This window comes from Choloepus didactylus, chromosome 18, assembly GCF_015220235.1.
Source record: "Choloepus didactylus isolate mChoDid1 chromosome 18, mChoDid1.pri, whole genome shotgun sequence".
Classification (NCBI taxonomy): domain Eukaryota; kingdom Metazoa; phylum Chordata; class Mammalia; order Pilosa; family Megalonychidae; genus Choloepus; species Choloepus didactylus.
Window position 1 is genome coordinate 15,913,093 of NC_051324.1, and position 22,243 is coordinate 15,935,335.

The following is a 22,243-nucleotide window of genomic DNA, read 5'->3' on the forward strand; positions in this document are numbered from 1 at the left end:
TCACAGGGAACCACACTGGGAACCTTGCTGTGAGAGCCCTGGGGCCCTGGCCCTAATAGAGCACACTCACACACAGAGCCTGCTCCCACGCCCTGCCCGACCAGTTCCAGGCTTCCGGCCTTCCCCAAGGCCGCCCCTACCCCACCCCCCTGCCCACCCACCCAGCTGGGGCAGGGCCTCCCAAGACTCAGCCAGGCAGTTTGGTGGACAGGAGGGCTTGGCAGACACTGGGGGGCCATGGACCCCACAGCAGGTCCTGTGCAGTACCAGAAGCTCCTACTCTTGGAGCCGGGCTTGGATTCTGACCAGGAAGAGGAGCTATCAGAGCCACTGGTTCCCCAACCCTGGAGGCCCCAGGAATCCTCTGGGTAAGTCTGGAAGGGGTCTGGGTACCCAGCCCCTCAGGTCTGAGGTTGGCAAGTCCCCTTCTCTGGAGCCCCTAAGGGGGCCGACAACCCCCTGCCTGGCTCAGCTCCAGGAACTTTCTTGTTGAGTGGGGTAGAGTTGGGGTGGGGGAAATGTGGGCTGCAGCCCCAGACCTGGCCTGGGCCAGACAGCCAAGAGTCTGTGAGTCTGAAGGGGCATTTGTCCCCAGCTAGCCCCTGCCTGCTGCTTGATCCCAGCCCCCACCCCCTAGGGAAGGAGGCACCTGCTTAACAGGTTGGGGCCTGGCTACGCCTGATCAGCTCCACTCTGCAGCACAGCTCCTCAGCTTCTTCTCCCCAATCAAGCCCCCCTCAGGCCCCTCTCTCAGCGAATTCAATCCTGCCTCTCCAACCTCCTTCCTAGATTCTCTCTCCCTAGCTGTCCTCAGTTTCCCTTCCCTGTGTCATTGTCCACACTGTGCCCTCTGCCTAGAAACCCTTTCTCCCTGGCAGACATGCACTCCTCTTGCAAGAACCAAACTCCTTTAGGAAACTTTCCCTGCTTCTCTTGGGGCTCTTGGGTGCCCCCCAGGGGCCCTGGCTCAGGACACCCCTCTCTGCAGGAACCAGGTCGGCTGCCTGCCCGGAGCCTGGGCCCGACTAGTTGCAGCCCTGCTGCTGCTGGCCGTTGGCATCTCCCTGGCCCTGAGGCAACTCCAGACCAGGGATGGCTCTACAGGGATTTTGGACTCTGCAGCCCCTCTGCTCACCGGACACTCCCACAGCACTGGCGTGTACCACCACGGGGCCATTATCAGCCCCGCAGGTCAGAGCTGAGGGCAACTCAGAGTACGGGAGGGCAGAGGTCACCAGTCCCTGCCCCTTCCCGTGACAGCTGCTTCCTTGCTGCAGCCGCATGCTCCCGCCTGGGCCGAGAGCTGCTTGAAGCCGGGGGTAATGTGGTGGACGCCGGAGTCGGAGCAGCTTTGTGCCTCACGGTGGTGCATCCTCATGCCACCGGGCTAGGTTAGTGACCCATGACCCCAAACAGCAATCCCAACCCTGGGCCTTGTCAGTGACTTGGGATTCAAGCACAGTCAGTGGTCCTGATCTCAGGGCTGGTTAGTGACCAGGACCTAGGACTTGGGCCGTGATTATGACCCCTAGACTGACATTTGACCCCAAGTGTATGTACTCTTGACCCCAAGACTGGTCATTGACCCCTGTCTGCAGGCTTGGTCAGTACTCCTGATCCCAGGTCCAGTCCAGAAGCTCAACCTCAAACAAGATAGTGATCCTTCATCTGGGGTTGCTGTGGGACACTGACCCCAGTCCTGACCCCTGTTGACCCCTTTGTCTCCCCCCGCCTTCAGGTGCCATGTTCTGGGGACTCTTCCACAATGGCTCCTCAGGCAATTCAACTGCCCTGACCTCAGGCCCAGCCCAGACCCTGGTCCCTGGCCTGGGGCTGCCAGCGGCTCTGCCTGCCCTGCACTTGCTACACACACGCTTCGGCCGCCTGCCCTGGCCACAGCTGCTGGAGGGCCCCACCACACTGGCCCAAGATGGTTTCCTGGTGGACACACCCCTAGCAAGGGCGCTGGCAGCCCAGGACACGAAAGGCCTCTGCCCACTGCTTTGTCAAGCTGACGGGACACCTTTGGGCCCCGGGGCCTGGGCCACCAACCTAAGACTGGCAGCAGTGCTACGCAGTGCAGCCCTCATCCCCACCCCAGATCCATCTGGTGATGTGCTACTGGGCCTGGTGGCCAGCGATCTGGGGCTAGTGGTGCCCTCAGCTGGCCCCAGGCCCACCTTGGAGCCAGCACTGCAGCTGCCTATGCCCCAGGGAGTCCTGTTCACCACCCCCAGCCCCTCGGCCGGCCCAGAACTGCTGGCGCTGTTGGAGGCAGCCCTAGACCCCAGGGCACCCAGCCCTGACCCCTGTCCACTGTTCCCGCAAGCTGCTGGGACCCCCAAAAGCAGTGTCCTGGCCACCGTGGACAGCAGTGGCTCTGTGCTCCTTCTCACCTCCTCACTCAACGGCTCCTTTGGCTCCAGACGCCTGTCTCCCAGCACTGGGGTTCTGCTCAGCAACCTGGTGGCCGGGCCTGCAGTGAGTGCGTGGGCCTGTCCCCTCATCCTCCATGGTGGCCCAGATGACAAGGAGGCCGATGTGTTGGGGATGGTGGCTGCAGGAGCCCCCATGGCAGCCAGAGACATGACTAGCACCCTGCTCAGATACCTGGCTGAGCCCCAAGATGAGGCCCAGCACCAGCACCAGGCCCAGCGAGGGCCAACAGAGGGCCCCAGCACTTGCGGCCAAGGGACCCTGCTCCAGGTGGCAGTCCACGCTGAGCATGTTCACGTCTCCAGTGTCCCCCATGGCTGCTGCCCCTTCCAGGGTTTCTAACAGGGGGATGGTCTGTCTGGGGTGGAGGTGCCTCAAACCGGGGGCAGGGGCAAGCACAGCAGCAATGAGTGTGCATCTACTAGGTGCTTACTGCTGGCTTAGACCCCCAACCTCTGGCCTGGTTAGTGACTCAAGCCCAGGCCTTGTCAATTACCTGGACATCTAGGGCTAGCTCAATGGGTCTTCAAGGTAACCCTGCTGGATGGAATTTTGGGCTCCTTTTGCAGCTTAGGAAGCTCTGAGGTTAATGAAGAGAGAGCATCGGGGCTGGGGGACCCAGCTCTGGGAAGGCCAGGTGGGAGAGTGCCAAGCCCATGGCTAGGCCCTGGGTCCCATCAGGCAGGGCAGGTGAAGCCTGGGGTGCTGCTGTCATCTCCACCCTCCCCTTTGGGACTTTCTGGGCCAACTCCACTGTTTCCATGGGGCTCTGTTCTGGATACTGGGGCCATCCCCTGCTGATCTCTCACAGCTGGACAGGAAACAAAATAAAGATCAAGTCTCCTGAATGCCAAGTGCCATTCCTGCTTCTTGCTTAATTTCTCATCAGCCTTTGAGGCACCCTGGGTCAGGGCTTTACCCACGGGCACCTCAGAGACCAATTCCCCAAGACAGGCAAAGCCTGCACTGCTGATTTCAGCTCCCCCTGCTCCCTTCACCTTCTGCCTCCTGGAGCACCCTCTGGGCATAGCAAACCTCTTCCTTTCACTTTCTAAAACAGACAGGAGAGCAAGGAAGGAGTTGAGAGGAGGAGGAGGTGCCCCAGGGGGCATGTGGAACCTAAAGGTTGCAGCTGGCTCTGACCTTCCCCCAGAGGGCTGGGGTGACTTAGGACCACAACCCTGGAGACAGCTTCTCAGGCCAAAAAGCAGGGCTGGCCAGTAGCAGCCTCTCCCTCCAACTTTAAAAGGCATCTCTCGTTTAATAGACCCCTTGATCCCACCACCTCCATGCTCCTCCACTCTCCAAAATATTTCCTCCCTAGCTCAGAATATGGTACCATAATCTACCCAATTATTTGTGCTCCAAACCTGTAATCCCTCTTTTCCTAGTCTACCCCCATGTCCAGTCCATCACCCATCCCTATCAGCTCCTAATTGGCCGGAATCTCCCCCGTGCCGACCTTACCCAGCTCCAAACCACCTTCATCTCTAACTGGTCTCCCTGCTTCTAACTTTGCACTCCTACCATCCAGCCCTCACCCAGCAGCCAGAATAATCTTTTTAAAATGCAAATCTGATCCAGGCTTGCCCCTGCATAAAACCCTCCATTGACTTCCCAGCACATCAGAATGAAACCCAAACTCTTGATCCCGGTGGGACCAGAATGAAACCCAAACTCTTGATCCCGGTGGGACGGGATCTTGCTCCCCTCACCCACCTTGCCAACGGCGTCCCACCCAGCTTTGGGACCTGGCTAGCTGCGGTGGCCTCCCCCTGAGAATTCTCTTCCCTCTCCAACTCCTCGTCATGCAGCTCTCCCTCCTCGGGTCCCCTCCTTGTGCCCTCAAATCAGCCTCTAGGATTATTCAACTTTCTTTTGAACAGCAATGTTTTTAACAGGTGATGTGTTCAGGCGTTTCCAAACTGAAAAGCCTCCCTTTGACCTCTGTGTCGGTACTTTTATTTTCTTCATACTAACTGTCATTTGTAAATTGTATTTGGTTACTTGTTAATCCGCTGTCACTCCCCCGGTGGAAGCAGTAACTTTGTTTTCTGCGGCTCAGCCCTGAGCCCAGCACAGGAGGAGCTCAACAGTGTTCGGAACGCAAGGCCCACGCTGGAGCGGGACGCATCGATTTGCTTCGCGTGTTTTCGTTTTCTGAGAAAGGCCCTCAGCAGCCCGGGGAAAGGGCGTCCCAGGGAGAGGCCAGGGGTTCCGCTCTACTCGCAGAGGGCCCTGCCCTGGGTGAGGGCGGAAGGGCCCGCCTCCTGTGGCCCCGCCCTGGCCCCGGCCCTCCCCTCTCGGGTCTCCTCTCCAGGCGACCCAATCAGTGCGCATGCGCGGGGACGTGACCCGGAAGAGGCAGGCTTCAGGACCCACGTGTTCATGGAGCATGGCGGAGATGGAGACTCAGGACGTGGCCGAGCCTGTGTTCCCCGGGGAGATGACGAAGAGCGGCGCCCGGCCGACCGATCGCCATGGCTTGCTGCAGCACAGCCGCGAGTTCTTGGATTTCTTTTGGGACATTGCGAAGCCGCAGCAGGAGACGCGGCTTGAGGCCACAGAGAAGCTGCTGGAGTATCTGCGCACACGGCCAGAGGTATGGTGGCTTGGCCTGGGATAGGGAGCCAGGCAGATCCCTGCAAGGATGTGGCGGCGTGACCCGGGATTTGGGGCTGGCTGGGGGTACGTGGTCCCGAACGGGGATGCCAAAGTGAATACGGGCGGAGTTGCCGAGCTCAGTAGGGGACGCGCTAACTCTTATCACCCGCCGTCACGAGGTCTGCTTTTTGGCTCTGCAGGGATCCGAGATGAAATACGCACTGAAGCGCCTAATCACTGGGCTCGGGATCAGCCGAGAAACCGCCCGGCCCTGCTACAGTCTGGCTCTGGCACAAGTGAGCTCCTGGCTCCGGGCTTACCGCAGGGGGCTCAGCTGGAGGGAGGGGTCTGAGGGGGCGGATGCCTCCGCTGTTTGGAAAGAGGTGGCGGAGGAAGAGGTTGGAGGCGTGCTTCGTGTGATAGGTGCCGCCCAGTATGAGGGAAGATTCACCATGTGGAGCTAGGGAAAGTGTGTAAGCCAGGACTTGGCTGCAAAGAAGCCCAGGCAGGTGGACAGAGGGTGGAGGGCGGGGGGGGGGGGGGTCCTGAGGGGTTAGGGGGTAGGTTTGAGCAGCCTCTTAGGTACATTTACTGGGGGGGAGTGAGCTTTGAGGTAAGCTCCCAAACCTCTGCAAGGTTCAGGGCCCTCTCCCCAACTTGGATGACTAGAAGGGCAATAAAGACCCAGATCTCTGGGGAGCTCAGAGCAGACTTTTGGAGATAGGGTGTTGAGCACTCTGGGGGCCAGGGGAGGGACTTTCTGAAGCTCTGGGCAGAGATGGGGTGGGGAGGTGAGGTTCAGCCCTGTTTGAGCAGCAGAATTCTATCACTGCTTGGCAGGGTGCAGCTTCAGAGGCATCCTTGGGGTGGGATCAGGGACCCAAGGCCTTTTGGCAGAAGTTGAAGGGAGGAGGCCGAGATCCGGGATGTGGCTGGGCCTCTCCCCTGAGCCCCTCTCCCTCCTGTCACAACTCCTGGCAGCTGTTACAGTCTTTCGAGGACATCCCCCTGTGCAGCGTCCTACAGCAGATTCAAGAAACACATGACCTGCAGAATGTGAAGAAAGTGAGTGGGGCTCCAGGGTGGCGGCGGAGGCGGGGAGGACGTGGGCCCTTCTCACCAGTGTCTGGCATCCTGTCTAGGCGCTGATGAGACCCGCTCTCTTCGCAAACCTGTTTGGGGTGCTGGCACTCTTCCAGTCAGGCCGGCTGGTGAAGGTAAGAGCTTTGGGGAAATCAGGAGATTCTCTCATCTGGGGTGCCTGGACTGGCCTGGGAGTGGCAGGGGACAGTGGCGTGCCCTGCTCACACCTTCTGCCCCTCTGTATGGTGCCAGGACCAGGAGGCTCTGATGAAGTCAGTGAAGCTGCTGCAGATCCTAGCCCAGCACCACAACCATTTGCAAGAGCAGCCCCAGAAGGCTCTCGTGGATATCCTCTCTGAGGTATGGGCTGACTAGCGGCATGGCCTTCGGCAACCCCCCCTCCCCATATAGAAACTTCTAGAAGACTCAAGTGAATACATGAGGACACTATAGCAGCGTTGTCTGATAGAAAAAGGCAAGAAACATGTGTGGTTTGAAGTTTCCCAGTAACCGCATAAAAAAAGCAAATGGAAGCAGGTAGAATAAATCTTGGTGTGGCTTATGTAATTTAATATATCCTAAAGTTCTACCATTGCAACATGTAATTAATATAAAAAGTCACTGAAGTATTTTACACTCGTTTTGCCATATTGAGTCTTCAAAATCCAGTGTGTATTTTATACTTACAACAAAGCTCAATTCAGCCTTGTCATATTTAAGTGGTCAATTGCCACTGATGGCTGTGACTGCCATTTTGGGCAGCGCAGATAGAACAGTGCCTGGCATGTGGCGAGTATTACATACATGTTTGTCATTGCTATTTGAGTAGGGACTGCTATCGCCCTACATGGGAAACTGAAGTCAGCTAATACTAGAACGCTTTGCCACCCCTGAGGGCTGAGGAAAAAGCAGGAGGCTGGCACAGCCCCAGCCAGGGTTTTCTGCACGGCCCCAGCTCTTCCACTGGTTCTCAGCTGAGGGCTCTTTAAAAATAAGAAATGGGCTGTTCTCTGAAAGCCAAAAAAGAGGAATTATGGAAAGGGTGACTCTGGGCTAATTTAATCATCCTCGACGGAATGCTTGCTAAAAACCTAGTTTCCTGGGACTTGGGAGTTTGAAATTTTTAACAAATTCTCTCTGATGGCCCCAAGACACTGCGAGGTAGATTCTGGCTGTCCTACCTCAGACCCTGCCAGGGACCATCACAGGAGCTGGCAGGTGGAGAGGCTGAGGCTACCCCGCTCACCCCAACTCCCCACCCTCAGGTCCCAGAGGCCACGCTGAAGGAGATTCTGCCAAAGGTGCTGAAGGCTGACTTGAATGCGGTACTCAGCTCCCCCGAGCACCTGGAGCTCTTCCTCTTGGCCCAGCAGAAGGTGCCTGCGAAGCTTGAGAAGCTTCTGGGACCAGTCAACCTGTTCTCAGATGAGAATCTTCCCAGGTGCATATGGGAGATGGGCGGGGTGGCCCTGCTGCTTGCAGCCTTGGCACCTGTCTGCTGGGTGGGTGTTCTGAGCTCCCCTTGCCCTCCTCCGCAGGCTGGTGAACGTGCTGAAGGTAGCTGCCGCCTCTGTGAAGAAGGAGCACAAGCTGCCCACTGTGGCTCTGGACCTGCTCCGCCTGGCGCTCCAGGAGGGCCAGTTCCCACAGTTCTGGAAGGAGGTGGTGGAGCAAGGGTTGCTGAAGAAGCAGTTCTGGCCGGCCAGGTGCGAGCAGCCCTTGTCCTGTCTGGAACCCCTCTCCCTGTTTGTGAAGTGGGAGTGGGACAGCAGGTACACCTGGGCATCCCAGGGCTCTAACCAGGCTCTGTCCCACACCCCTCAGCTACCTGTGTTTCCGCCTGCTGGGCGCAGCCCTGCCCTTGCTGTCCAAGGAGCAGCTACAGCTGGTGATGCGGGGAGACGTGATCCGCCAATACGGGGAGCACCTGATCACAGCTAAGGTGGGTGCCCTGTGTGTAGCTCGACACTGCCAGGAAGGCCTGGCAGCAGGGTTGCTGCCTTCTAAGAAGCAGGGTAGGGGGTTGGTATCAGGGCTTGGTCAGCTTCTGGAAAAGGGCATTGGTTGCTCTTTGCTGTGATGTAAAGGGTCCTGGTCCCGGGTGGGCAAGTAGAGCTGCTGTGGGGAGGGGCCTGGGACTGGGTGTCCCTTCCCTCTGGGAAAAGCGGGCCACCTGAACCCCTTCTCTCCTCCCCTCTGAGTGGAGTTTTGGCAAGATCAGGCCCTTCTGCCCTAGCTAGACCCTCTCGGCAGAAGAACGTCCAGCTGCTGGTCTGTGCAGATCTCCCTATTCCCCTAGCTAGTGTTATAATAATGACAGTTGTCATTGTCACTAATGTTTAGAGCATTTTCCATGTGCCCCACCCTAAGCTGTGGGCTCAATGTAAGGACCAAGTGGTGGTGAAGTGCCTGCAAAGAGTCCAGGGGCCAGGCTGCCAAGTTCCAACCCTGACTCCACTTGCTAGCTGTGTGACCTCGCAGTAATTGCTTTACTCCTCTGTGGGTAAAACGAGGCCAACAGTACCTTCTTCATGGGGTTGTGATGAAGATTAAGTGGGGTGATAGACACAAAGCAGTGTCAGGTGTGTAATAAGTGCTGTAGTGTTTGCTGGTGTCTCTCTCTTAGTCTGTACAGCTGACTTCAGAGAGCTGTTTTCCCATTTGATGGGCAAAGGCTCAGGCTCAGGGCTCTGGGTGGTGGTGAAGAGCCTGGTGGCCCCAAACCCAGACTGACCAGGTCCAAATCCCAGGTCCACCCCTTATGAGCCCTGGGAACCTGAGAATGTTACTTCCGAGCTTTTATTGTGCCCCTTATCTATAAAATGGTAATGATAGTGATCAAGCTCAGAAAGCTGTTACAAAGATTCTACGAGCTGCTGCACAAAAATGTGTAAGGCTCGTAGTGAGCATGTGCAGGGTGTTGGTTTACATCCCAAAATAGCACAGTTAGAAACTGGCAGAAGTGGGGCTTGAACCCAGGTCAGTCTGATGACCCCGTCTGGACCCTTAACTGCTGCTCTGCCCTTTCTTAGGCTAATCTGAGAGGTGGGAAGGAGGGGCTTGCTGGAGCCAGAGGTGCAGGTGCTGAAGTTAGGCATGAGGGGGCCCAAGGGGAAGCATTGGGGTGAGGGAGCCATTGCACATTTGTGAACAATGGAGTGAGAGGATTCTAGGCTCAGGCTGGCTGGGTACAGGGGAGGGGGGTTTCCCGGGCCTCAGTTTAGCCTGCTGTGGAAGGGGCCTGGGCTGGTGACCCCAGAGCCGGGCCCTCTGCCAGTGCCATGCTTGGCTCTTGCAGCTCCCAGACCGGTTCAAGTTTGCCCCGGAGATGGACGAGTATGTGGGCACCTTCCTGGCAGGCTGCAGGGACGACCCTGAGCAGCAGCTGGCCCTGCTGGTGGCCTTCTCATCCCTCACCAACCAAGGCCACCCGGTCGTGCCCACCTTCTGGCGGGTTGTGCGGTTACTGAGCCCCCGCGCCCTCGTGGACTACGTGGCCTGGCTGCGGAACATGTTCCTCCAGCCCGACCTGGACTCCTTGGTCGACTTCAGCACCCACAACCAGAAGAAAAGCCAGGACGTCTCACTACATGTGTGAGTGGGCGGAGGGGCAGGCCCCAGACTCTGCCTCCCAGGATGGGGGGGGAGGGGGGTCCAGACCCAGAAGGGGAGGGGGAGCAGCTTAGCCATGAAAGGCAGCCTCAGTTTCCTTTTTTGTAGTCCCAGCTGGCGACTGGGGTGGAGTGAAAGGGTGCCTTTTTTTTTTGTTTTCTCTGGATGGCTTCCATGACCCCTGCTCTGACCACCCCCACCACCCCACCCTCCCAGTCCTGAGCGATCTGTGTTCCGGCTTCGGAAGTGGATCATCCTCCGCCTGGTCAGCATCGTGGAGGACTCTCAGGTGGAGAAGGAGGAGGCCTTGATCGAGGAGGTGGCCAGGTGCGACCCGTGCGCCCGCCCTGACTCCCCCCTACCCTGAGTAGGGCAGCCAAGGAACGGGGCCCAAGGCCTGGTCCGAGTTTGGAACTCCGAGAGCCTTCAGGTTGAGTCATCAGCGGGAATCACACAAGCCATTCCTGCCCCTTAGGCACAAGGGGATTTAGAGAAATTTCTCAGGGGCTTGGGAGAGGAAGGGACGTCTGAAGCACAGGGTCACAGGGCCCTCAAAGGCTCAGGCTTGCTCCAAGTGTCCCTCGGGCAGCCTTTGCACATAGACCATGCCAGGGAGGCCTTTTGCCCAACACTTGTGTCACCTGGGCCAGGCACAGAGCCAGGTGCTAGTTTAGTCTCACCATGGTGGGGGGCGGGGGGCTCCATTAGCCCTGTTTTTTACAGTATTGGAGACTTGACTTTATCCTGACCACTCAGCCCCCCCCCTTCCCCCAGCTGGGGATCCAGGCCTGAGAAATGCGCCCTTCTCATGTCTCCTGGCTGCCTTGGACCTTGTCCTGTTGGACCCCTCAGGTCGTGCCCACAGGACCCCATTCCCTTGGAGATGCCATCCAGGGAGGGGAGCCCGACACCTTGGCTGGTGCTATCTGAGGCTAAGGCCGATTGCTCTCCCGCCCACCCCAGGTTCTGTTTGTTCCACTCATTCTTTGAAACAAAGAAGCCCACATCCCAAATCCCAGAGACTGGGCAGCGGCTCTCCTTCCCTTTGGACAGCCGGGCACGAGAGGTCGTCAGCAATGCTTTCTTCAGGTGGGCCCTGGGTTGCTGAGGAGGGGGCCAAGGGTGGTAGGCGAGCAGGGCAGGAAGGTGGGGAGAGCTACAGAGGCCTGGTGGGTTCCAGTGGGTGGAGGGCAGGGGCACCAAGCCCTGGGGTGGGTGGAAAGAGGCAGCCGGGGCCCACGTCCAGCCCTGTGACCCTGGCCCCCACCCCTCACCCAGTCTGCTGCAGGTACTTGGCATGCCCTCCAGGCAGGCACCAGCCCAGACCCAGGACGGGAAGCCCTGGTCCCACCGCCTGGTACAGTTTGCCGGCGCGCTGCTGAACCACGGCCGCAATGTGACCGCCGTGACAGCCTTCACCCCACAGCAGCGCCTGGCCTGGGACCGGTGAGGGGGGGCTTTCCTGGGCATGGCTGGGTCACTCGGGTCTGGCCCTGGCAGCAGGGGCCTGATGTCACGCCCCCGCCCCATCCCAGGATGCTGCAGACTCTGAAGGAACTGGAGGCCCAATCCTCGGACGTCAAGGTCACTGCCTTCCAGCACCTGCTGCTCCTGGTGGGAATCCACCTTTTCAAGGTATGGCTGTCCTGGAATGGGGGGCTGTGACCTTCGAGTTCCGAGGTATGGCACGTTCCTACCGAGAGGAGTAGCCAAAGGCACTGAGGAGTCAGTGCTGGAAGGTTTCCGGACTGACGTAGTTTGTGGGTGAAATTCACAACCTAAGGGAAAAAATCACTCTGTTCACCTAGTGGGCACCAGCCAGCATCCTGGGCTTTCTGGACAGTCTCTTGTAATCCCCATGCCTTTGAAGCAGGCACTTCTTTCCCCTCTTGACAACAGGGGTTGGGGTGGGGGTAGGACTGAGACTTAAAGGCCGAGTAACTTGCCCTGGACCACACAGCTGGGATTCAAACATAGGCTTCGGCTCTGCTGCCCCACAGGGCCTCCCAGAATGTGCTTTACTGGCCAGAGGTGATGGACTTAAAGGGAAAGTGCTGCTTTCCCACAGAGGAGGCCCACTCTGGCACACTTCTCACCCTGGGGGTATTTATTCCATGGTTTGGTACTTAATGAGTGTGGGGTCCCAGCTTTTATGTTTAACTCTTAACCACATGGAATCAGTGTTAGTGGGTTGAGGCTAATGTTTGTCAGTATTATTGCTCATTGTCTTTATCACATTTTATATTTATGCACCTAATAAGGTTCTCGTACACAGTGATGTCTCCTTTTCTGTTCTTTTCACCAAGAAGTTTGACCAGAACTAAAAGTCATTGCTGGGAAATCTCCTGACCCTTGTGGTTTCTTGTTGATGCTGAACCCTGATTTCCTGGGAGGTTTTCCTCTCCCATTGCCTGGGGGCTCTTGTCAGGGCTGCTTCAGGTTGTAGGTAGCCTGAGTAGATGAGGCTCCTGCTCCCCTCTGGCCTCTTGGCTGAGAGGTTTTTTGCTTTCCAGTCCAGCATCGGGGTGAGCTGTGTGGTCAGTGGTCCACAGGGCCTCTTCCAGTCCTCAGCTTCGGGCCCTTGATAGTGCTGGGTTCCTGGCGAGTCTAAGTCACGTGCAGAGCAGACCTTGGGATCTCTGAGCTTGATTTGGACAGAGAAGCTGGGGTTCAGGGTGGATTAAACCCTGGATAAAGGGGCACGGCTCTGAGAAGGGCCTCCCCAGAAGGCCACCTTCCCACCATCCCTGGCCTAAATGTCAAAGGTGCCAACTGCACTGTGTGGGGAAAGTCTTCGTTTTAGGTATCACACATCACATGGGATGTTTTCAAAATGCCCCCCTAACTCACTGGTGGGCAGCTGGAGTCTGGGCTTTTTTCCAGCAAGATGTGTTTCCATTTGTTTAAACTTTAACATAACTAAATTAATTACAACTAGTGGTTTTAAGTGTTGTCTTTGTAACTCCAAGCCAGGTGTGGGGGGTGCAGTCCCATATTGCCAATCGGTTGGCCTGGGACCTGCCAGCTTCCTTGTGGCCATGACCTTGTCATCGTCCTTGTCAGCCTCAGCCTCTGGGTGTCAGGTGGGGAAGGTTGGCTGCCATGTTCCCCATGGGCTCGCAGGTGCGGGGCTGCATGTCAGATGTGAAGAAGACATCTGGGGTCTAGGGTTCCTCTGATCTGGAAGGTGAGGGTGACTGGCCAAGGTGGGCTGGTGGCTGGAGTCTTCAAGGCCACATGACCAGCCCTTCGCCTGGCTCAGCAAAGGCTGGGAGTGGGGCCTTGCCCCTGACTTGCCATCATCCCTGCCCACAGTTCCCTGCAGAGAGCTGTGACCTTCTGGGCGACATCCAGACTTGCATCCAGAGGAGCCTGGAGGGGAAAACTCGCCGGACCCGCTCCAAGGCCATCAGTGCGTCTTCACCTCTGCCCCGGGGCCGGGGGGCACGTCCTTGGCACAACAGGGACTTGGGATGGGGGTTCTCTGCCCGGGCTCAGCCTTTTCCTGCCTGCAGGCTCCCAGGAACCCCCGTGGGTGGAAGTGCTGGTGGAGGTCCTGCTGGCCCTGCTGGCCCAGCCTAGCCACCTGATGCGCCAGGTGGCGCGGAGCGTGTTTGGCCACATCTGCTCTCACCTGACTCCACAGGCCCTGCAGCTAATCCTGGATGTGAGTTGATCTCCTTAGGGAACTGGGGCCTTGCCATCCCCTCACCCTTCTCGTCACAGCCCTGCAGGGATGGGGTATCCTCATTCAAACTCTTGTGTGCTGTGCTGGCTTATTCCAGGGGGTCCTGAAAGGGGTCTGGGCCTCAGGAAGCCAGAGGCTCTGTTGAGGAGAGTGCTGTTTCCTGGGCATTTGAGGATGTGGCCTTCGATCCTGGGCTCCATTTTCCTCCCTGAAATCGGGGCCCTTTGCCTAAGACTGGACAGGGCTGTGGTCAGCAAAGGCCGATGGGGGTTGGGGTGGGGGTGTCTGGTGAGCCAAGGAGGGTAAAGGGTCAGGGCAACAGGTGGGTCAGTGGCCTGGGCATCCTCCGCAGGTGCTGAACCCTGAGAAGAGCCAGGACGAGGACGACAACGTGGTGGTAACAGATGATTCTGATGAGAAGGAGCTGGAGAACGCAGAGGTACTTGCCGGCGGAGAGCAGAGCGGGGCGGTGGCAGTAGGCACATGGGCAGGGCAGGGCAGTGACCCGCCACCCACCCACCCCCAGGGCCAGAGCCCAGGCGCTTCAGACGGTGAGGACAAGGAGGAGGAGGAGAAGGAGGAGAGGGAGAGCAGTGAGGGGAGCGACCAGGACGAGGAGAGTGACGAGGAGGCCCGCGATGGGGACGTGGACCAGGGCTTCCGGGAGCGGCTGATGGAAGTGCTGCAGGCAGGGAAGGCACTGGTGAGCGGGAGCCTTGGAGGGGCCGGGGGGTCTGTCTGTGTGCGCCCACCTGGGGCCAGGCTAATGGCCAGGCATCTGCCCCTCAGGGTGGGGTGGACAGCGAGGAGGAAGAGGAGGAGCTGGGAGATGAGGCCATGATGGCCCTGGACCAGAACCTCGCCAGCCTCTTCGCCGAGCAGAAGCTGCGCATCCAGGCCCGGAAAGACGAGAAGAACAAGCTGCAGAGGGAGAAGGTGCTGCGGCGGGACTTCCAGATCAGGGTAAGCCTGTATGCCAATGCTCGTCTGCCTTCCAGTGCCAGCCCGGCTGCCCTGCTGCATCCCTGGCCCCCTGACACACACACACACCCGCCCCCCTCCAGCCCCCAGTTGAGCCCGCCCCTCCTGGCTGCAGGTGCTGGACCTGATCGAGGTGCTGGTGACAAGGCAGCCCGAGCACCCACTGGTCCTGGAGCTGCTCGAGCCGCTGCTGACCATCATTCGCCGCAGCATGCGCACCAGCAGCACCAAGCAGGAGCAGGACCTCCTCCACAAGACTGCCCGCATCTTCACGTGAGTGGGCGGCAGAGCTGCAGGGTGGGTGGAGGGAGACGGGCATTTCACAGCCCACAGGGCTTAAGCAGAGCCAGCACTCCCGGGGCTCACAGATAGGAAGGGTGGGAGCCAAGATGACTATCCAGGCCGCCCGACTCTGCAGGCTCCCTGCTCAGCCTGCTCGCACACGCCAGTCCTCCATCCGGCCCGTCATGCTCTGGGCATTCTCTGGCCCTCACAGTGCTGCCATGCACTAGAGCCAGGGGGCGCCACAGTCCTCTCGTTGCCCTCACAGGGTTGAGAGGAGTTGAGAGCCAGACTGGTCATCAGGCAGTTGGCTAACCTGAGAGTGGGCTGGTGGGAGGCACCTAACCCAGTCTGGAGGTACCAGGAAGGCCCCCCGGAGACGTGCCGGGGACACTGGGAGTTGATCCAGCCTGGAGGCCCACTGGAATGTAAGGGAGGCAGGGGCCTCAGGGACCCTGGTCCTAGCAGTATGAGGAGTCAAGAGGTGTCTCCAACCAGCACTTGTTGGGGGGTGTCTGGGTCTGGTTTGCCTTTTCTGAAACAGGCTGCGGTGTGGAGGAGGGTTTGGAGGGTGCTGTCTAGAGGCCGGGAGCCCAGCAAGGGGCCATGGCAGGATCGGGAAACGATGCAGGAAGCAGATACAAACCTGCCTTCTTGAGCTCAGAGGGGAGGTGGTGAGACAAAGACCCAGGGACTTAGGCTGCTAAGTATAGAGGTATAGAAGGTTGGGGGGCAAGTGACCATCAAGGCCAGCCCCAGCTCAGGCTTTCTCCATTCCTTCTCCCCACCCCCTGCTCTGACGAGGTCCGAGTGACCTGCCTCTCACCCCCCGCTCAGTTTCCAGCCCTGTGGGGCCACAGAGGTGCTGAGCACAGAGGCACTGTCTCACTACACAGGGCCTGAAGGCCACTGCCCCACGAGAGATGGGTGCAGGAGGACGGTCTGGACCCTTGGTGCAGCTGATGGGGTGTTGGACCCTTGGTGCAGCTGATGGGGTGTTGGACCCTTGATGCAGCTTCACCCCAGAGCCCTTTCCCCTCTGGCTGGGCCTCTGTCGCCACCAGGGTCAAATCCCTTGTCTCCTCTAGGTCTCCTGCTTCCCCTCCTGTGAAATGGGACTGAGGGTCCCTGCTCTCGGGGTTGGCTCTGCTGGGCTGAGAGCAGGGATGGAGAGAAGATGCTGACTCCTCTACCCCTTCCCACCCTGCAGGCACCACCTGTGCCGCGCCCGGCATTACTGCCGGGACTTGGGCAGCCAGGTGGAGATGCTGCACGCCCAGGTGGAGCGGCTGGTGCAGCAGGCCGGCCACCAGGCAGACTCCTCCATCGCCCTCTACCACTTCAACGCATCCCTCTACCTGCTCCGCGTCTTGAAGGGCAACACTGCTGACAGCTTGACCCTCAAGACCCCAAAGAAACAGAAGGCCGGCGGTGGCACCAGCTCCAAGCCCAACGGTCCAGAGGTGAGTAGGACCTGGTCCTGGAGGGCTCGAGGAAGGTCTCCTGGTTCAGCACAGAGAGCCAGGTGCCAAGATGGGAGCAGGTCACAGCCAGCAAGCCAGGAGGCCATCTGCCCCGTTCACTGGTGGGGATTGAGGCCATGACTCTCCAAAGCCAAATCTTTAGCCTTCTAGAGGCAGCCCAGGCCCTGCTCCCATTCTGGGGATACCACCTCTCCCTGGCATCACACTTGCTCCTTCTCCCCTGGTCCAGACTACCAGCTGCTTGGACTTGAACCTCATGACCCCTGTGTACTCATCAGCTCTGAGCTCCTTCCTGACCAAGCGCAACAGCCCACTCACTGTGCCCATGTTCCTGAGCCTCTTCACCCGGCACCCGGTGAGTGTGGGCTGCCCTGCCCCTGGAGCCCCTGCCCTGACCGGCCCTGCCTCACTGTCTCTTTTGTCCCCCAGGTACTGTGTAAGAACCTGCTTCCCGTCATGGTCCAGCACATGACAGGCCCAGCGCGGCCCCGCCAGCAGGTAGGCAACTTCCCAGGGCCCGGCGGAGTGACCCGTTAGCTGGATCCTGGCTGGGTGTTTGTGAGGTTCGAGAGCTGCTCTGCTGCCCTGGAAAGTGAGGGCAGGGTTCCCTCTGACTCCTGTCTTGGCCAGCCCTTCCCCCACCACCAGCACAGGGGTGGCACCAGCCAGCTGCTCTAATCCAAGGGCTGCCACTTCCTACCTGGCCCACCCAGGAGGCTCCTGGCCACATCTGCTCAGGTGCCATGGCTCACAGGTAGCCTGCCTGGGTGGGACAGGACGGCTGGGAGGCTGGGAGGAGGTTGCACAGCCAGGAACTTCTCAGGCTGAGGCCCCACCTCTGTCCGTCTGGGAGTCCTGGCTGCTGTTCCCCAGGCTTATCAGCAGGGGGTGGGAGCCCAGGCAGGTGGGACCTGCAGCAGGAGGCAGCCCCTCACAAATGGCCTGGAGTTGCCGTGGCCTCAGTGGAGCCCCTCAGGGCTCTCTTAGCGACCACATTCTCATCCCCCTTCTCCCAGGCCCAGGCCTGCCTGCTGCTACAGAAGGCCTTGTCCATGCGGGAGGTGAGGCTGTGCTTTGAGGACCCTGAATGGGAAAAGCTGATTGGCCAGGTCCTGCCAGAGGTCACCGAGGTAAGAGCCTCAGAGCCCCTCCTGTTGACTCCATCAGAAACGGTGCTCTGGGAACCAAGGGGTGAGGGTTATTTGGACCCTAAGCCCCACAGTGAAATTTGGGGTCTCTCCGGGAGGTATTTTCTCCTTTGTCTCCTGTAGGGGGGCGGGGCATAGCAGTTCTCCCAGGTGCCTCATCCTTGCCACATGCTCCCTAGAACTTGCAGACACTGGGGAAGGCTCAGGCCAAGTCGGAGCAGCAGAAGGAGCTGTCCTCCTTGGAGCTACTCATCACACTTCTCAGGGCTGTGCATCGCCAGGTGAGGCAGGGGCCCCGAGCTGGGCTCAACCAGGGGGCATCATGTTGGGGTTTCAGGCAGGACCAGGGGGGTGCAGTGCAGACACAGGAACCTATCTGAGCAAAGCTGGGGGTGGGAAGACATGGGGTAAAGGCTTTGGGTGCCAGGGTGAGAAGTCTGGGCTGTTCATTTGGGTGGCTAGAGCCACGGATGGAGGTGGAGGGTAGTGACCACACCTGTGCCTGGCCGGTGGGGGGAGGGGGGTGAGGTGCCGTGCTCCAGTTGGAAAGCTGAGAAGAGGCTGGAAGGGCTGGAGGTGGTGGGCAGCAGTTGAGCAGGAGCTCAGCATGACTCCAGGTTTCCAAGCCTAGGGAAGGGGGCAGTGGAGCTGTCACCGGGAGAGACAGTGGCTCAGGAGCTAGTTGAGTTCAGGGCATGTCTGCATGTCTGCAGCCTGACCCAGAGGGAAGGGTTTGGGAGTCCTTGACATACACGTTGGCCAAGGCCCAAGTGGAGGTGAGCACGCCAAGAGGGTGCCGGGAGAGTGGAGGAAGGGCTGGGACAGGGCCTTGCCAAGCCACAACGTTTAAGGGGCAGGTGGAACAGAGAATGGTGAGAAAGCCCAGAGAGTAAGGTGTGTTGGATGCCAAAGGACCATTTCGGGAACAGCCTGTTTGGTAGGTGGCTGGGAGGGCAAGCCAGCAAGAAGGGCCTTGGCAACCCTGAGACCACGTGATGACGCCCTGAAGGTGGAAGGGCTGGATACCCCACAGGAGCAGGGGAGGAGGGGGTGGGGGGGTGAGACAGTGGAGGCAGGGCCTTGTGGAGAGCTCCTGGTGAAAAAGAGACGGACACCGCACCTGCTGGGGGGGGCCTCTTTTTCCCTCCCAAGATGAGAGAAATTGATGATCTGCAGGCACGGGGAGAGACTGAGGATCCGGAAGGGAGGCAGGGGCAACAGAAAGGCAGGGAGCTGTGCAAGGGTGAGGACCAGGAGCCTGGGGGAGGCTGCCTCCCATCGCTGCTGCAGCCACAGCCTTCCCCCCTCTGCAGCATCTGACCGTGGACCTGACCACTGTGCTGGGCACGCTGCGGGGCCTCCAGTCCAGCCTGCAGCAGAGCCTGCAGCAGGGGGAGCACTCGGCCGGCTCCAGCCGCCTCTACGACCTCTACTGGCAGGCCCTGAATCTCCTGGGAGTCCGGTACGTCAGGGGAGGACGTCCTCCACTTCGGGAGGGGGCTGGAAGGACCTTCAGGCTGCTCACACTCAGATGAGGGGGCCAGGCAGCTGGGGCCCCCTAGGACCACGAAGGTGGCAGTTGCTCCTGTCCCCGCAGGGTCCTTTCAAACCTTGCTCACTTCCTCCCAGGCGCCCCAAGTCAGAGAAGAAAGAGGCGAAGGAAATCCCCAGTGCCCCCCAGAACCCCATTAGCATGAAGCGGAAGAAGAAGGGGTTCCTGCCAGAGACCAAGAAACGCAAGAAGCGCAAGCCGGAGGAAAGCACAGAGCCAGAAGCTAGGCCCGCAGCCCCCAGTGGGGAGCAGCCCCCCAGCTCGGGCAAGAGGAAGAGGAGGAAGAGGACAAAGTCCAAGGTCCCAGCCCAATCCCAGGTGAATGGGGGGCCTGCTGCCAAGACCCCTGCCACCGACACCCCCACCACAGGCCCCAGCACCCCAGCCATCCCCGCCTCAGGCCCCAGCATCCTGGCCATCCCTGCCACGGGCCCCAGCACCCTGGCCATCTCTGCCACGGGCCCCAGCACCCCAGCCACCCCCGCCACCAGCCCCAGCACCCCTGCTAAGACCCCCAAGCTTCGGAAGAAACAGCAGAAGCAGTCCCAGGTGAATGGCGCCACGCCTGCAGCCACCAAGGAGCCTACTGATAAAAAGCAGGGTCAGGAGCATCTTCCCAGAAAGGGGAGCTTGGGCAAGTCACCCCAGTCCACCCTACCACAGAAAAGGTCAAGGCTGTCTTTGGCCAACGGGAGCCCCAGCCCCCTTCAGAGTAGGGCCAAGAAAAAAAAAGCACAGGTGGAAAAGGGGCAAAAGCCCTGAACGCAGGCCCTGCACCTCAGCCCCCACCTCCGTCAACCCTAGAGACTCCTATTTTTTCACCATAATTTTAATAAACAAGCTGCCATCTAAGCGACTATCTTCTGACACTGGGTGGAGAGTAGTGGCACAGTTCTGCTGCCACAAGCGCTGTCAACACTGGTTTCCATTTCGTCCTAAACGGGTACAGACCCCTGGTCCTGAGCTGGGGCTACCTCTGGCTGACCAGGTTCTTAGCATGGAAAATGCTTGACCTCTGTGGGGCCAGGGCCTTGGCTCCTATGGCTGTGGGCCAGGAGCAACGGTCTGGTGTGGGGGTGGCCGGGACGTGCTGAGTCCTGTGCCTGGTGTCGGTGCAGGCCAGCACACTGCTGGTGGCTGCACTGCCCTCCCACTCGGGCCAGGCCCCAGTGGGACCGCTCTTCCCGTGTCCCCACCCCCACCCCAGGCCTCTTGGCTGCAGGAGCTACCAGGGCATGATTTAAATAGGTTTATTTGTTCATTTACAAGAGGAATATATTTGGCTTCTCTTAGACTCTGAGATTCACAATCAGCAGCTCTAAAAAATAAAGGAGCAGTTTGGCTTCCGGAAGGAAGAGGAGGCAACACTTGGACCTGGTTCTTGTACAACAAGAAAACATTGCTGGGGCCCCAGCTGAGGCTGGGGTGAGGGTGGAGGCCAGGCTGGTCTTTGGGGGACACCACCCCCACCCCTAGTATTAGGCCCTTTGGATGCCCCAGAGCATGGTGGGGAGTGGGTATGCCACTAGCTTGCACACCACAGAAGCCAGGGCCAGCAGGTAACTAGGGCACAGAGAGCGCTGTCTCAGCCGGCTCTTGTGTCCTGCTGGCAACAAGGGCCTCCCAGACCAGAGCCACGTTGGGTTCCAGCAGATGTGCAGGAGTGATGAGTTCCTCTGGGGAGCTGGAGGGCCCGTGTGGGGTTGGCAGCTGCACGCCAGTGTGTGGTTGCAAGGAGAGTGGTGTGTTTGCACGCACAGATAAGTGGGGTTGAGCAGGCTGGAGTGAAGGCTTGGCCCCCCAGGGTGTGCTTGGAAGAGTGGTGGAGTGCCTAAATGTGCACAGAATCAGCAACAATGGAAGTCCAGAGGTGTGTCTAGAGATGGTTCTGGGGTATTGGCCTATCTGAGGGCCAGGAGGTGGGGGGGGGGCGCTCTTCCTCTACCGAACTCATTCCCCTGGGGCAGGAAGCTCTGGATGGCTGCTTCCTCTGGCAGCCAGAGCCTTGGCTACTGCCCCATGAATTCTGGGAATGGTCTCTTGGGCCCAGCCCCTGGAAAAGGCCCAGCCCAGCCTGGGGGGCGGGGAGGTTCTTGACTTCTGGTGGGGCTGGGGGAGGGGGTTTGGGAAAGACGGTGAAAGGGGCTCCAGGGGCTGCAGGGAGCCCCCAAAGATCAGCCTGGCTGTTACTTTGAGCCTGGGGGCGGGGGTGGTGTGCAGCTGCCGCGGGTCCTCCCCCCAGGTGGTGTCAGCTCCCTGCCTTGGAGCTGTTCCCCGCCCCACTGCTGTGCAGCCCTTGTCCTCCGGGGTGAGCCAGTTGGTCAGGGAAGCGCTCAGCGACTTGGGTGCCCATCTCTGCTTGCCAGGCTGAGTCCGACATCCCAGAGTGGAGCCCAGCTGAGCGGCACTGTCCCCGCACTTCAGGCCTGTCAGGGAGCCTCAGAGCCTGAACTGCCTCCCTGAGGCCTGGGCCACCGCTTCTTTGTCCGGCCCAAGGGCTGTTGGGTCTTCAAAGCTGCAGAGAGCGCCTTGCCCAGCAGGCTGCGTGGGAAAGTCCAGCCCCCTAGCCCCATGGTCCAGGGAGGGCAGGGACTTGCCCAAGATCACACAAACTGGTGACAGGCCAGGCTCTCTCCATACACCCACTTGGGGTTGTCTTCTCCCTTGTCCCCAGGGGCCCTGCAGCCCAAATCCAGGGCTGGGAATCTGTCCAACCACATGGCTCCAGCAGATGCAACCCTCCAAGTTAATTGAGGACACCGCCTCTTCTCGGAGCCAGGGCCACTCAGCAGTCCCAGACCAGAGAGGGTGGGCGCCCAGCTGTGGGTCACACAGAAAGCTTTGGGACAGCCCAGCAGGTCCAGGATGCCATAGGACCCCTCCCAGACCAGGTAGCAACATGAGTTCTTCATTGTCCCAGCAACACCTGGGGGGGTGCGGGGGGGGCAGTCAGAGGTCAGAGGTGGGGGCTTTGGGAGGCACCATCCCAGGGCTTTGCTCCTTTCCCCTTTCCTCACTTCCCTGCTGTTTAGAGAAATGCCTTTCTCCAGGTTCGGTGGGGGGGCTGGGGCAACAGGAAAGGGTGTGGGTGCACTTGGGCCAGTGTAGGGGAGCAGTGACCCCAGGTCCGGCACTGCCAGGAAGCTGCAGCCCCCCCCCAGGCCCTGAGGCGGGTCAGAAGGCACAGTCAGGCCTGGCATCTCTAGGAGAATGAGGAAGGCTGGGCCTGGGGACCACTTTCTGGCCCTGGCTTATGCATCCTTCCGGGCGCCTGCAAGTGGGGAGTTCCTGGCCTCTCCCGGCCCTGACCCATGCCCCCAGCCCTTCTTAGGAAGGGGGAGCTGACTTACTGGAAGAAAGAGCATGTTTCCCC

General features: G+C 59.5%; 3 protein-coding genes across 8 annotated transcripts in view; 2 read left to right on the forward strand and 1 right to left on the reverse strand.

Annotated features, from left to right (window-relative positions):
- The first annotated feature begins 237 nt into the window (after positions 1-237).
- GGT6 (gamma-glutamyltransferase 6) lies at positions 238-2,804 on the forward strand. Its single transcript, XM_037810046.1, has 4 exons — positions 238-368; positions 989-1,191; positions 1,278-1,391; positions 1,739-2,804. Exons 1-4 carry the CDS (start codon positions 238-240, stop codon positions 2,776-2,778), a joined length of 1,488 nt encoding a protein of 495 aa, XP_037665974.1. The 3' UTR covers positions 2,779-2,804.
- Positions 2,805-4,821: 2,017 nt separating this feature from the next.
- Positions 4,822-19,722, forward strand: MYBBP1A (MYB binding protein 1a). The gene is made up of 26 exons (XM_037808847.1): positions 4,822-5,038; positions 5,241-5,336; positions 6,022-6,105; positions 6,183-6,257; positions 6,376-6,483; positions 7,389-7,564; positions 7,662-7,829; positions 7,948-8,065; positions 9,422-9,717; positions 9,952-10,062; positions 10,699-10,824; positions 11,014-11,181; positions 11,271-11,370; positions 13,051-13,147; positions 13,251-13,402; positions 13,776-13,862; positions 13,950-14,126; positions 14,213-14,386; positions 14,520-14,677; positions 15,897-16,149; positions 16,400-16,525; positions 16,600-16,668; positions 17,187-17,300; positions 17,498-17,599; positions 18,632-18,780; positions 18,948-19,722. The coding sequence occupies exons 1-26, from the start codon at positions 4,832-4,834 to the stop codon at positions 19,630-19,632; spliced, it is 4,176 nt and encodes a 1,391-aa protein (XP_037664775.1). The 5' UTR covers positions 4,822-4,831; the 3' UTR covers positions 19,633-19,722.
- A 384-nt stretch (positions 19,723-20,106) lies between these two features.
- Positions 20,107-22,243, reverse strand: part of SPNS2 (sphingolipid transporter 2) — a 36,832-nt gene continuing 34,695 nt past the window's right edge. For 3 of the 6 annotated variants that reach the window (XM_037808850.1, XM_037808849.1, XM_037808848.1), the window contains one exon: positions 20,107-21,796. In XM_037808850.1, the coding sequence (XP_037664778.1) occupies positions 21,310-21,796 (487 nt within the window). In that variant the 3' untranslated portion in view covers positions 20,107-21,309. The remainder of the gene's footprint in view (positions 21,797-22,243) is intronic. The other 3 variants (XR_005212658.1, XR_005212657.1, XM_037808851.1) reach the window with 2 other exon arrangements.

Coding starts and splice junctions, on each gene's coding strand:
- MYBBP1A (XM_037808847.1), top strand. CDS start 4,832: ATGGCGGAGATGGAGACTCAGGACGTGGCCGAGCCTGTGTTCCCCGGG. Junction 5,337..6,021: donor ACAGTCTGGCTCTGGCACAA/GTGAGCTCCTGG, acceptor AACTCCTGGCAG/CTGTTACAGTCTTTCGAGGA. Junction 16,669..17,186: donor CAGCGCGGCCCCGCCAGCAG/GTAGGCAACTTC, acceptor CCCTTCTCCCAG/GCCCAGGCCTGCCTGCTGCT.
- GGT6 (XM_037810046.1), top strand. CDS start 238: ATGGACCCCACAGCAGGTCCTGTGCAGTACCAGAAGCTCCTACTCTTG. Junction 1,192..1,277: donor GGCCATTATCAGCCCCGCAG/GTCAGAGCTGAG, acceptor TCCTTGCTGCAG/CCGCATGCTCCCGCCTGGGC. Junction 1,392..1,738: donor TCCTCATGCCACCGGGCTAG/GTTAGTGACCCA, acceptor CCCCGCCTTCAG/GTGCCATGTTCTGGGGACTC.